The sequence below is a fragment of the Cicer arietinum genome, chromosome 2 (assembly GCF_000331145.2).
Source record: "Cicer arietinum cultivar CDC Frontier isolate Library 1 chromosome 2, Cicar.CDCFrontier_v2.0, whole genome shotgun sequence".
In the NCBI taxonomy this organism is placed as follows: Eukaryota; Viridiplantae; Streptophyta; class Magnoliopsida; order Fabales; family Fabaceae; genus Cicer; species Cicer arietinum.
In genome coordinates, this window is record NC_021161.2 from 50,206,002 (window position 1) to 50,220,315 (window position 14,314).

At 27.9% G+C, this 14,314-nt stretch overlaps 2 protein-coding genes and 1 non-coding gene across 3 annotated transcripts in view; 2 read left to right on the forward strand and 1 right to left on the reverse strand.

Moving 5' to 3' along the window:
* LOC101503464 (anaphase-promoting complex subunit 5) overlaps positions 1–2,843 on the forward strand; it is a 12,237-nt gene extending 9,394 nt beyond the window's left edge. Inside the window, exons 17-20 of the mRNA XM_012713190.3 lie at positions 619–717; positions 1,289–1,553; positions 1,988–2,055; positions 2,582–2,843. Of these exons, the coding sequence (XP_012568644.1) occupies positions 619–717; positions 1,289–1,553; positions 1,988–2,055; positions 2,582–2,743 (594 nt within the window). The 3' untranslated portion in view covers positions 2,744–2,843. The remainder of the gene's footprint in view (positions 1–618; positions 718–1,288; positions 1,554–1,987; positions 2,056–2,581) is intronic.
* Positions 2,844–7,762: 4,919 nt separating this feature from the next.
* Positions 7,763–9,888, forward strand: LOC101503806 (4-hydroxyphenylpyruvate dioxygenase). The gene is made up of 2 exons (XM_004491260.4): positions 7,763–8,983; positions 9,502–9,888. The coding sequence occupies exons 1-2, from the start codon at positions 7,851–7,853 to the stop codon at positions 9,671–9,673; spliced, it is 1,305 nt and encodes a 434-aa protein (XP_004491317.1). The 5' UTR covers positions 7,763–7,850; the 3' UTR covers positions 9,674–9,888.
* Positions 9,889–11,799: 1,911 nt separating this feature from the next.
* Positions 11,800–11,871, reverse strand: TRNAE-UUC (transfer RNA glutamic acid (anticodon UUC)). The gene has a single exon. It is a non-coding gene; the product is annotated as a tRNA-Glu (tRNA).
* Positions 11,872–14,314: the final 2,443 nt, after the last annotated feature.

Below are 14,314 nucleotides of genomic sequence, written 5' to 3' on the forward strand. Positions count from 1 at the left end.
TATATATATATATATATATATATATATATATATATATTAAAACGCTTGTCGTATTTTCATTGATAATAAGTGGTGTAAGATGTTAGCGCTGTCACTTAATTGGGTTCTACCCTGATGCAATATTTTTATACTAACAAATGATGATTGCCTAAAGTTACAATAAAATAGGTGTAGGTAACCCCCATAAGTTCAGACTTCAGATGTGTACTTTGCAAAAGAGTTGTTCGTATCTGTCATGTTCCATTTGTATGGGTTGCTCACTATGACGGTAATGAGCAGATGGACTTGTACTTCAAGAGTCTTATATTTGTGATTGATAGACCAAGCAATAAAAAGAATTTAAATGGCAGTTACGAGTAATGGCTTCTATAGGTTTCTCATGTCATAAACAAGTATACTTGTTGGTAGCAGCAACAGTCTGTGTTACTGTTGTTGCGGAATTAAAACCACCCCCTTTGAATGCATGTGTCCATTGTGTATTGCCAATGTCGATATTGCTGGACTTATATATATTAGAGCATTTGGGGAGAGATAATAGCTTCTTAGCCTGGTAAGGAGAAAAAAGGGGGTGCAATCAATTATTTTTTTTAATTTTCCTATGATGGTTTTCTTTTTCAGGCAGCTTCTGTGGCACACTCCCTCTTTTGCATGTGTTACAAATACAATCTACAAGTTGAGAATGCTTCAGTTCTTCTTTTGCTTGCTGAGATTCACAAGGTATGTGATCACATCTGTTTAACACACGCTACACAGTTCATGTAATCTATAGATCAAACTATTTTATCTTGTTTGCTCTCTTTTCGGGTAACTAGCAATTTATTCAAAATTTGACGTTGGGTTACAATTTACTGCGAGGTGACATCCCCTCTCCAATTCATCACACAAAATGACAATTGTGTGTCAACAATTAAGATTACATGTTAAGCAAGCCTTCACAAGATGAGAAGGAAATGAACCGAGAAGAATTGAATAAACAGAAAAAATTATCTTAATATTCAGTAAACAAAAACATATTTTGATAATGTCTCTTTATGCTTCTAATAAGCTCTCATTGGTATCACTCTTTTATTAAAGGAAAAATATTTTTCATGAGTCGTGACTTATGCATTTTTTATTTCTTATTGATTTAACTATACAGTGATTTCTTTTCTTTTTAATACAGCGTCTATTGGCACATCCTAAACTAATTGATGTATTCTACATTTCCAAACTACCAGTTTTCATATTGATGTATTTTCCACAGTTTGTTTGCTTTAAATCCCTGATTTTTATTATTTTTTTTTATCAGAAATCTGGCAATGCGGTTTTAGGGCTACCATATGCTTTAGCAAGCCTCTCATTCTGCATATCATTTAATTTGGATCTTCTAAAAGCCTCAGCTACTCTTACTTTAGCTGAGCTATGGCTCTCTCTTGGATCAAGCCATGCAACAAGGGCTCTAAACCTCGTCCATGGAGCTTTCCCGATAATTCTTGGTCATGGAGGTTTGGAGCTCCGCTCACGGGCCTATATTGTTGAAGCAAAATGCTATCTATGCGATACAAATTTCAATGGTATGTTACTGAAGATTGTAAATTACTATATGCTATTCATTGATGAACCCTGTAGAAAATATATTGAATAATATTTCATTAATTAAATAAGAGTACATGCACTAATTCATTTAAATAGTCTAAACCTATTGGGCCTCATTGATGCTAAAAACAATAATTATAAATATATACATTATTTACAATACTCCCGTTCAAGCAAGTGAACAGATATCTATCATTCTTAAAAGGTTGGTATTCCCTTTGTTAACACATTTGCCAACTGATCCGCCGAAGGAATATAGGTTGTAGTTATATAGGTTGTATCACATTTTCTCATTAATTGCTGCTTGTATTTGCAGCTTTCTTTGAGTTGAATTTACTGCTAATTTACATTCATCTTTTTGAAATAAGTTAAATTTCTCAGAAACATTTGCTCATTTGAATTGATATTTCAGTCTTTGAAGATTCCAATCTTGTGATAGATTCATTAAGACAGGCTTCTCAAGAACTCCAACTTTTGGAGGTAAGCATATTTTATGCATTTCAGTCTTTTGTGTGTAATTTCCATCTATTCTTTTCCATTTGTAAACGAAAAGGCAGCACCTCTCGTTTTAAATGCGTCTCATGTGCAACACATGTTAGACAATGATATTTGTTACAACATGTGTTAAACACCCCATTTAGGTGTCCTATTAAAATAATTACTTTTTTTTTTCAATCCAAATAGGAATTAGGATACCTTACTGGTGGGAAGAGACATTTTTTTATGATACACTGTGCCTATGTTTATAGTTTGGCTGCGGTAGTTTGTAACTTGTTTTTGGATATTTTATATTAAATTTTGATTATTTTTGTTTTAATTATGTGAATCATCATTGCAATTCATAATAAAAATGGATCTTTTATAATAACATGTTCATATATATTATTTTATCTAATTTCCAATCTTGAGCATTCAATGTTTATTGCTTTAACATATTTAAAATAAAAATAAATGTTGCTTTTGTTCTTGCACGGAAAATACTATTTAAATCTTGAGTGCTCTGCAGTTTCATGAATTGGCGGCTGAAGCCTTCTACTTGATGGCCATGATCTATGACAAACTTGGGCAATTAGAGGAAAGGGAAGAAGCTGCATCTTCTTTTCAGGAACATATATTGGCTCTAAACAATCCTCAAGATCCTAATGATCCCCTTGTTAGTATATATTGAATGTACTGTTTACCCAATTTTGTTTTATGATCTATGATATACACTATGTTTTGTAATTATCAATAATTGTTTATAGCTGTATCTATTTTGTTTTTATTGAGTTTGATTGTGAAATTAGCTAAGATTCACGATTGCATAAACGCTTTTATTATTTTACCACATCTTACAGAAGACAACCATTCGAGTTATAAACATAGCTATTTTTCATCTTTCTTAATAAATTTTTAATTTAGAAATGTGACATAAATTATTCTATTGTTTTGTGAAACTTAGATTTTTAGGAGATTGCAAAACGGGGATGTGAATATATTTTTCTTTGATAAGAGGTCGCATTACTATTTGTTGTCATTTCATTTTTTTTTTATAACAAATGATTCATGGTTAATTAAAAAATAATAAATAATTAAAAAATAAAATTATATTAATAAATTAAATAAAATATATTTAATAAAAAAAATACAAAGTTAATACAGTTGCATTGATGTGTAAAAAAAAAACACATGAGTTATTAAAATAATATAATACTTTATTTGTGTTGACACATTTATTTAACTAAATTAATTTTGATGTATCTTTTTACTAAAATATTTTTTTTAATTTTATTAATATAATTTATTTTATTAATTATTTTAATTTATTAAATTAATAATTAATCAATTATTACGTATCTCTGTACGTGATCTCTTAAAAAAAATGTCATTCATATGGTTGGATTTCAGTCTTACGATCTTTTAAAAATAATATTATTCACGTGATTGCGTGTCTCTTTTCAATTTCTTAAAGATAAAAAATAAGACATATTAACATTAAATTTTAATATATAATATAATAGAGAGTTTAAATAAAAAGAAGATATAAAAAGTAAGATAAACAGTATAAGGATGAAAATACATCCATTTAAAGAAAAGGAATTATAGAAAAATTGTAAAGTCACTACGTTAAAGATACTAGTCCGGTTGAAGCCACCACGGTGTGTCAGATGAATTCCAATCCAAATGAACGTGTACTGTGTATATTATTCAGATTGATTTCAATCATTATCTTCGATGTAACAATACAAGTTCACGGTCCACAGCACAACATTATTATTAATTATTTATTTTTATTTTTTTGGAACAAGCATGTTTGTAGTTTGTATCGATTTATGAATATTTTCTTTCTTTTTATCATTGTAGATTTTAATATTAAAATATATATATATTAACGATATTAATTTTGAAATAGAGGAAAAAATATAGAATGATGGATAATGATAAATTATGTTTGATTTGATTTGATATTTCAATTAAAAGTGTCTTTGAAATGGAAAATGATGTGTATAATCTCATACATCACATATACACATTGAAAGAAAAAGAAAGAAAATGTATTATAATAGATGTGATAAAAAAATAAAGATAAAAAAAAATATTAAAAGTGTTTTATAGTTATAGATAATTATAGATATACATATATAAAAACTCTTTCATAAACTAGTTGATGATACGCATAAATTAGTTGACCATGAATGTGTTTTTAAAAATGAAAGTGCACACCGGATGAATTCATAATAAATGATAGATGTATTTGACTTTTTAATTATATTTAAGATTGAAGAGAGTTATTGAAATATTTTTTTTACACAACTTAAAAAATAGTTAATAGTAAATAAGTTAATAAATTAAATTTAAAATATAAAATAGAATTACATTTTTAATAACATGATAAACATAAATATTAAAATGATATTTTAATTAACACTTGACTTTGATACAAAATTAAATATATACACTATAAGCTTTAAATAAACTGATATATAAAATAAACAGTGTAAAGTGTTTAATATGAGAATCTTGGTTGTCGAAGAGGACTGACAATTAATCTTTGCGATCAGAACAATTTTTTTTAGTTAGATTATTGAATTGTGATATTAGCATTATGTGATTTATTGATTTTAGAATAATAATAATATAATATTAATAATAATAAAATTATGGAACGTAAGCCTAAAATAGTGTCATCCCATTTATCAAACTATGTTTATGATAAGTTGGAATTCTTTTCATTTCAATAATGGTTCCTGAAGCAAAACGTTTGTATAACTAATAGCTAAGTTGATCGTAAGACTCTTCTCAATTGTCATAAATTTGTTCGATCGTTTTTTCCTAACCAAGACCTTCACTTTGATTGAAGGGTCCATCCTCGTAACTTGCATTATGCATGCACATATCATGTTAGAATCGAACTTTGTATGATCTTGTGATAGTGCATAATTTGTGCATGTAAGAAGCGCATTCAATTTCTCAATCACCTACAATTCACTCATTTTACGTTTGCTCTAGGAACCATTATTGAAATGAAAACAATCCCCTTATCATGAACATGGTTTGATAAATGGGATGACAATCTTTCGTATACTATTTTGGACTTACGTTCCATAATTTTCTTATTATTATTATTATTATTATTATTATTATTATTATTATTATTGATGTAGCTAAATATCACTAGAAGGGAGGTTGAATAGAGATTTTGGTGTTAAAAATAATTTTCAAGTGTTTTGAAAACTATTCTCTTGCAGAGGATGGCAAAAGGATGAATTTTTCAAAACCTTCAAATTTGAACTGAGCTAAAGAGTGAAAGGAAAATATATGATTGACACGTACTGTTTTTATACTGGTTCACCCAAAGATGACTACTTACAGTCCTCACACCCTTAAGATTTCACTAATGTTCAAACATATCAACATCGGACAGATGATGATTACAACTTGTGTATTCTTAAGCTTCACCAAACTTACAATCAGATTTCAAATATTTCCAAGTGTATCTCACGTGGAAATTACAATGTGATATGAGAGTGATTGATTCTAAATACTTTCCCAAAAGATTAACAAAGATCTAATGTAGGATTGTAGAAAATATGAAGAGATGATGGATGTTGCTTCTTGAAAGCTTTAAGATCTTTGATATTTTTAATACAATGTGTTGTGTATTTGATGAAGATGAGCTTGCTGCATTTATAAAGGTTTTGTGATGTTCATTTCATATGTCAAGCTTTTTATGACCGTTGGAAAATCCATTTTAGAAATGCCAAGGTTTTTCCTCATAATTACGAAAATGTCATTCAGCTCCTTAGATAGATGCAATTCATGTTTAATAATTATAATTATTAAAATTTATAATATTATTAAATTTATTATTATTCTTTTTCATAATAGTATTTTGAATTTTTAAATATTTTAATTATTTTTAAATTATTCAATAATAATAAATATAATTAATAATAAATACAAGGTCACATCCCCAAGATGCGACCACCAGTTAAAATAGAAAGAAAAAAAAACTATTTCAGTAAGTCGCATTCCCAAGTTGCGATGAGCAACTGAGGTACAAAAGTAGGATAATTCTGTATTTTTTTCAAAGTGAAATATTTTTAAAATTAAAAAAATATATAAGATATTCATATCAAAATTTCTCAAAACTGTTAGATATTTAAAATAACAAAAATCAATTCAGTAAATTGATAAAAATAAAACGATGAAACTTGTAAATCAAACCAATATTTTATCAATAAATTGCTTAACTTATATAATATTGTTTATCTCTTCAATCTTTCTCTCTAAAATACACCCTAAAATACACCATTCATGTCTCAATCTTTTTTTCCTCTCTTCTTTTGTCTCATTCAACAAAGAAAGTGTATTGGAGTTATTTTTAATTTATAATTTTGTTCTTTTATATTTTTTTTATGAATTAGTTTTGTGAGTGTAACGATGTTTTCTTGTCATAATTTGTGTAATTTTTAATTTTAATACAATACTCCTTTTATATAGAATGATATATCAAATTCGAATATTATAAAATTTATTTTGATTTTGTTGGTTTACATGCATCTCTCCATTTTATATAATTAATTTAATAGTATAAATTTATTTGTCTTTTTAATATTTAACAAATTTGATATTTAATTGATAAATATTTTTATTTTTAATATATTTTTATCAATTGTAATGAATAAATGTCGATTTTAGTAAAATAAAATCATGTGTGGCACACTAAAATAGTATTATCGTTAAAAAATCTCCTCAAACCTTTCTCATAGATGCGTACCGACGTAAGTCGGCAATAATTTTCGGTGAAGAAGATGTGATGTACATAATATCCGTGACCTATAATAGCCAAATTACATTTAAATAAAACACAAAAAATACATAAGTAGCTTTTTTAAGTTTAACTTAAGTTTCTTAAATTTAACTAAAATTTTATTTAGGTTTTTAAGTTTATTATATTTTAATTATTTAAATTATATTTTGTTTTACTGTTAATCTTTTATTTTAATTTCAGCAAAATTAGTTTATTAAAAAAAATTTATCACTTAAAATTTTATAACTAGTACAATTATATGTCTTTTTTGTTAATTATTTCAACAATATTCATCAAATTTTATAAATATTATATAATTTTTAATTTTCTTTGTAATAATTTAAATATACATAATATTAAAAATAAAGTAATAAAAATATATTTATATAATTATTGTTTTTAACATTTTTTACTTACAAAGAAATTTAAACAAATAATTTATTGCGATCATATCTTAATATTTTATTATAATAATTTAAAAAAAAAATTAAACTTAAAAGATTATATATATACTTTAATATTTTTTAAAGATTAACAATCTAAATAAATGATATTTAAATAACTGAATTAAATTTTTTTAATAAATTTAAACGAAAATAGTTAAACTTAGATTAAATAACTGTATACATATTTTTTTGTCTAAACTAAATCTAGCAAATATTACACTCTCTTTCCTCCCTCCTTCACAGATCAGAATATATCCTAAGCAAGTCCTTTTCTTATCAAATTATCTTGACTTGCTTCTTACTTCAAAACAAAAAGCCTGACTTGCTTTTCTCCCCTCCTCTTCGTCCTCTAACAATGTTCTGTACGCAATGTACACACGTTTCCAACCAGTTACTTACGCAACCAATCACATTTCGCCACGCGTCACCTTCCCACAATATAAGAATAGCAACACTGCGAAGAACACGAAATCATACACTCGACCACAAGTCTAATTAAGTCTACAACAACAACAACCTCCTCCTTACTCAATACCATGGGCACCATAGAAACCCAAACCGGGTTTAAATTAGTTGGGTTCAACAACTTCGTCCGAACCAACCCAAAATCAGACCGGTTCAAAGTGAAACGTTTCCACCACGTCGAATTTTGGTGCCCCGACGCAACCAACACCGCACGCCGCTTCTCATGGGGACTCGGAATGCCTATCGTAGCTAAATCCGACCTCTCTACCGGAAATCAAACTCACGCTTCCTATCTCCTCCGCTCCGGCGACCTCAATTTCCTCTTCACCGCCGCTTATTCCCCATCAATTTCTCTTTCTGCTCCTCATCCAACCGCCTCAATTCCATCTTTCTCCGCACCCACCTCCTTCGCCTTCTCCGCCTCCCACGGCCTTGGCGTCCGCGCTGTCGCAATCGAAGTCGACGACGCCGAATTCGCCTACACAACAAGCGTAAACCACGGCGCGATCCCGTCGTCTCCTCCCGTCGTCCTCGACAACCGCGTCAAACTCGCTGAAGTTCAACTCTACGGCGACGTCGTTTTGCGTTATGTCAGTTACAACGATCCGATCGAAACCTCAAACCCTAACCCTAACCACTGGTTCCTCCCTGGCTTCGAACCAGTAGAAGAAACATCCTCTAACCAATCAATCGACTTCGGAATCCAACGACTAGACCACGCCGTCGGAAACGTACCGGAACTTTCATCAGCACTGAATTACGTGAAACAATTCACTGGTTTTCACGAATTCGCCGAATTCACAGCGGAAGACGTTGGAACGAGTGAGAGTGGGTTGAACTCAACAGTACTAGCGAACAATGAAGAAACGGTTTTGCTTCCGATGAACGAACCGGTTTACGGTACCAAAAGAAAGAGTCAGATACAAACTTATTTGGAACACAACGAAGGTGCTGGGTTACAGCATTTAGCATTGATGTCAAATGATATATTCAAGACATTGAGAGAGATGAGGAAGAGAAGTGGTATTGGTGGATTTGAGTTTATGCCTTCACCACCACCAACTTATTATAGTAATTTGAAGAAACGTGTTGGTGATGTTTTGAATGATGAACAGATTAAGGAGTGTGAGGAGCTTGGGATTCTGGTTGATAAAGATGATCAGGGTACTCTGCTTCAGATTTTCACTAAGCCTGTTGGAGATAGGTATCTTCTTTTATTTTCATATTTTATTCATACATGCTATTTAATTTGTTAATATTGTCTTGATTTAATTAATTATTAGTATATAACAACTTAAACAAATAACTATTAGGCAATTTAGATTATTATGTTTTAGTTTGGATCCTTTGCATAGGGATCTGATAGTATATTAGAATCCAATGACTTTGCAGCGGCTATGTGATTTATCATTAATTTTGATTTCATGCTTTCATGTAATTGAGTAGTAAACAATGCTCATTGACATGACAATAACTTAGCAAGGCCTTGTGATTCTATATATTGAGAGTGTTTTTGTCTTCTTACCTTCTCACACTGTTGTTCTGTTTGTTGTGCTATTTATCACAACATATTTCCAAAAGCTCACAAATTCTAATTGACCTATAAAATTGGTTTTTGGCCGGAAAACACATTATCAATGGTGTACTCCTGATGTGAGCATTTCCTTTAATTAAATATTGTTGGTATTGATTGGCTTGCTTTTGTGTGTGTAAAATGTGCAGGCCAACCATATTTATAGAGATAATTCAGAGAGTTGGATGCATGCTCAAGGATGATGAAGGGAAGGAGTACCAAAAGGGAGGGTGTGGAGGCTTTGGTAAAGGAAACTTCTCAGAGCTTTTCAAATCCATTGAAGAATATGAGAAGACTTTGGAAATAAAAAGAACCGCATGATCCATGTTGCGATCTTGTTTGTGTTGCTATCTAATGTAATAAGTCATTTGCTAATCTCCATTGGTCTTCTCATCCTTTCTTTGACCAAGTAATGTGTGGGAGTTTGGATCCCTTTCAACAAGGTTGTTCTTATTATAGTGAGACAACTAAATGTAAATCCCACGCTTGTATTCCGACATATAATAAATAAATGTGTTATATTTTTGAGTTAGAAACCATACTTGAACACAATAATCATTATCTCTCTTTAATTAATTCTTATGTTTCTATCTAGTTATAGGCACTATTTGTCCTTAAATATATATTTTTTAAACTATTTGTATGCGTTTATTATTTATTACTTTTATAAATATTTTTTTTATTAGGAACGTTTATATATAAATAGTATTTTAGGAACATTTATATATAAAATAAATACAATAAATTTACTATTTTTTTAATAATATATGTGAAACACATAAGTAAAAGATGGATGGGATTCTATGAAGATGTGTTAGCTAAAAACTTTTTAAGTTATTTACTAAAAAAAACTATTTTAAGTTTTCCTATGTTTTCAGGAAAAGTAAAACAATGTTGAGTGTTGTTGTATATTCTTATGAAGTGATAAATAATTTGAAACTTGTTCAAAAATGCAATTTAAATGATAGTTTCAGAAATATTTAATATATAAATATATATAATAAGTTTAAATTTATGATCTTTTATTTTATAAACAAAAATGATAGTTCCAGATATATTTGATATTAGATATTTCAGAAAAAAAAGTTTAAAATTAGATTTGTTCGAGTTCAAAAGTTATTTTTTTATTCTTAAAGTTTTAATATTTGAGAGAAATGTTTCATTATATCATTGGATATTGTAACATATTTTAGTGAACATTACTTTAGGAAGTTATTACAAGTTCTCTCTAAAGATAGTAGCGGGTCGGCAACACTTAATGATGCCTAGTCTAGAGAAAGTAAAACAATCGTGAGAAAATATACTCTAGTATGTAAACCATTAGTCTTCGGTCAACAACCAAAAAAGGTGACTAACAAAAATAGTTACATATATTCTATCATTACATAGATATAGATGAAATGACAATAAAAATAAAAAGAGCATAACATGTTGGTCATATTCCAGGTTAGGCCTTGTAACATTCCACCGAGTTTTTATATGAAAATTTTCCCCTATACCCATTTATTCTTATACCTTCAAAAGTAAAAGAAAAATACTAAAATACCTTCGTATATATAATTTTTTTTATTTCTTTATTTAATATTTTCGGAACAGAAATAATAAGCAAAGAAAAAAAAATTTCCGAAAAATTTGAAAGAAGTTTTCCAGTACAGAACATCATTTTCGGATAACTTCAACGTAACATTTTCGGAAATCACCGAAAAACTTTATCCACATGTTTTCCAGTAGTTGTTTGATTTTTTTTATAAATATTTTTTAAAATAATTTTTTTGTTTTATTTTTTATTTATTATATTAGTATTTATTTGATTTTAACTAATTTATAGATCTTGTTATGGAAATGAGTATTAATCATTAATTATGGTGTATTAATTATGAATTATTATGAATTATTACGGTGTATTAATAGTGTATTAATTATTGAATGGTGTATTAATTATTAATTATTTATGGTATATTTATGTGTGTTAATTAATATTTATGATGCGTTAATAATTGACTAATGTATTATCATTTATAAAAATAATAAAATTTAAAAAATGGTGTACCGGAAATCTTTTTGAGAAAGTTTTCTGGAAACACTGTACCGAAAATCTTTGGGTTGCAATGAAGTTTTTCCGTAGTACAATTTTTTACTTCTGCACCGGAAATCTTTTTTAAAGTTTTCCGAAAAACTTAAAAAAAGTTTTCTAAAAATAAAGTGTGTACCGGAAATCTTTTTTGTAGTTCCAAAAAAGATGAAATTATAAAAATAAAAATTTTGAATTAATAAGAGCATAATTGTCATTTTAAAAAAATTATGGGGGTATAGGTATAAAAATGGAGGTACAGGGGAAATTTTTCTTTTTATATTCTTAACACAATCGAGAATGTTTCCTATAGTAAAAATAGCCCATGCAACTTTTGTTACTCGAAGTAGCATGGAAAAACCAATATCAAAAAAAGTTCCGTTGCCGGGAATCGAACCCGGGTCTCCTGGGTGAAAGCCAGATATCCTAACCGCTGGACGACAACGGATTGATGACATATGAACAAACTAGATGTTATATATATTCAAATTTCTAAATGATAACTGAAGTTTCTCTACCATTCTTAGCCACGTTGCATTAGTTTGAAGATAATTTAATGAGAGAGGTGAGTAATGGTGTAAAAATATGTTTTTGGCATCATCCTTGAATTGACGGTGGTTTACTTAGTTCAAGATTTAATAAGCTTTTTTATGGATTTTCTTTAGATAAAAAAATTTCAGTATATGAAACATGTAGGTTGAATCGGGGTGTTGAAAGTGGTGGGTGGAGATGAAAGAGGATGAAGAAATTTTTTACTTGTGAAGACGAATTAATCTTAAAGTGTAATTTTTTATTGGATAATATTTTTTGTAGGAAAATATAATCGATAGATGACTTTGAAGAATCGAGATCGATAAAGTTTATTCTATCAACAGCGTATATCATTTACACAACTAATTTTTTACCTTTTAATAATTTAATTTGAAGTGATTCCATTAAAGATGTTTCTTTTTGTTTTGTGTTTGTTTGGATAACAAGATTTTAACAAATGACAATTTGCATAAGTGAGGTGTTATATATCAATTTGGATAGACGTGGTGTATATATATTAATTTGTTTTCGGTACATATTTTTTAATGTCAATATGTATATGTATGTATCTAGATAACTATTCCACAAAAATGTATCACAAATAAACAATTTAACATAGGTTTAAAATTCTTATTTATGATTAATAATTAATAGGATTATTAAAAAAAAAATCTGTTATAATATGCATTCTAATTCAATTTGTCGATAATCTATTAATAATTAAATTTATTAATACAACATAAATTTTAATAGTTATATAAAATAAAAATGAAATCTAATTTTAAATTTATATATTTAAACCTATTTTGGTTTAACTTAGATATGATTTTTGTATCGATCGTTTTGGTTTTTGTTGCTGTAAAATTAATTTTTATTTATATTCTTATAACTTTTTAAAAAAAATCCCTCATGAATTTTTTAAATAAAATATGTGGTTAATATTTGCCGACATGGTTACTTATGGTAATGTGGAAATATTAATTTTAAATCAATAAAATATTAATGTTTATACATTTATTTATAATTAATAAAAATAAAATACAATAAAAATAGACAAAAATCATAAATTGGACTACATCTATGAAAATCATGATCACCCTTTCATTACTTCCATAAAAAATTGTAAACCCATAAATTATTTGTTTCATTTTCATAATCATCCATACTATTTGTTGTTTGAGGTGTGAAAATGGGAGCACGTGAGGGAGTGAAGAGGCCGGAATAAGAATGTGGAGTCCAAGAGTAATGATTTTGGATTTATAGAGAGAAATAACAACATGCCATTGAAGAAACAATGAAATCTTATGACATTTTCCACTTCTTTAAACCCTAATTTATGGATTAATATAATAATTAAAGGTTATTTTATTTTTAAAATAAAAAAAAAGATGGACGGTCAACATGATTGATACAGTCAACTATTGCCACGTCACTAAAAATCAACCACTTCAGTACATTTAATTAAAAAAAAATTATGAGAAAGAATAACTTTGAAAGAAGTAAAATCAAAATAACTCATATTTGCAAACACTAAAAAACTATTTAAGTTTTTTGGTTATTATACATCCAAAATCAATTATGATCTAGACTATCCAAACAAAACGAATTCATTGTTACATTAGTATATTCAAACATAAATTAATTTACATTCAACTCACTTTTAATTAAAATTAATTATATTAAAATCTATTTTGCCAAAATCAGTTATGGTTATTGTAGAACCAAACATACGCTGCATATACTTGAAGATCCTAGTGCATATCCTGATTTCTGATTTCGACCAGGAAGTAAGAGAAAGTCCAATAGAATATTATATATGCACTAAAGGTTGACATTCATATAGTTAATATAATTAATGGAGTGTTTCGGTTGACTAGTACAACATATGATCTCCTGTGAATCAATGTCTACATCTACAATCTACACCTCCATCTCCATCTGCAATATAAACAATTGTCTTAAGTCAAGATGATAATACACATGACAAGTTCAGACAAATACAAAGTATTTTTTTCGAAAAACTTATTGAGTGGATATATTTCCATTGAAGTTTTTTTAGGTTGATATAGAATAATAAAAATGGCATAATAATATGTTGATTTTTTCTGATTTGTTTGATGTCATTTTAGTTTTTAGAGATATAATTTATTTCCTTAAGTAAACATATTTAATTTGAAATATAAACTTTTTTTTTAATACTAAGATAATGTTCATTATTAGAGAAGTATAAAATGTATTTAATTAATTCACAAAAGGTAAAAAATTACATTCCACAAATATTTTTCTCTAATTAAATATAATTTGTCCATTAAAATATAATTACTTTACAAAAGTTGAAATAGAAAAGTGCCTTTCTTATT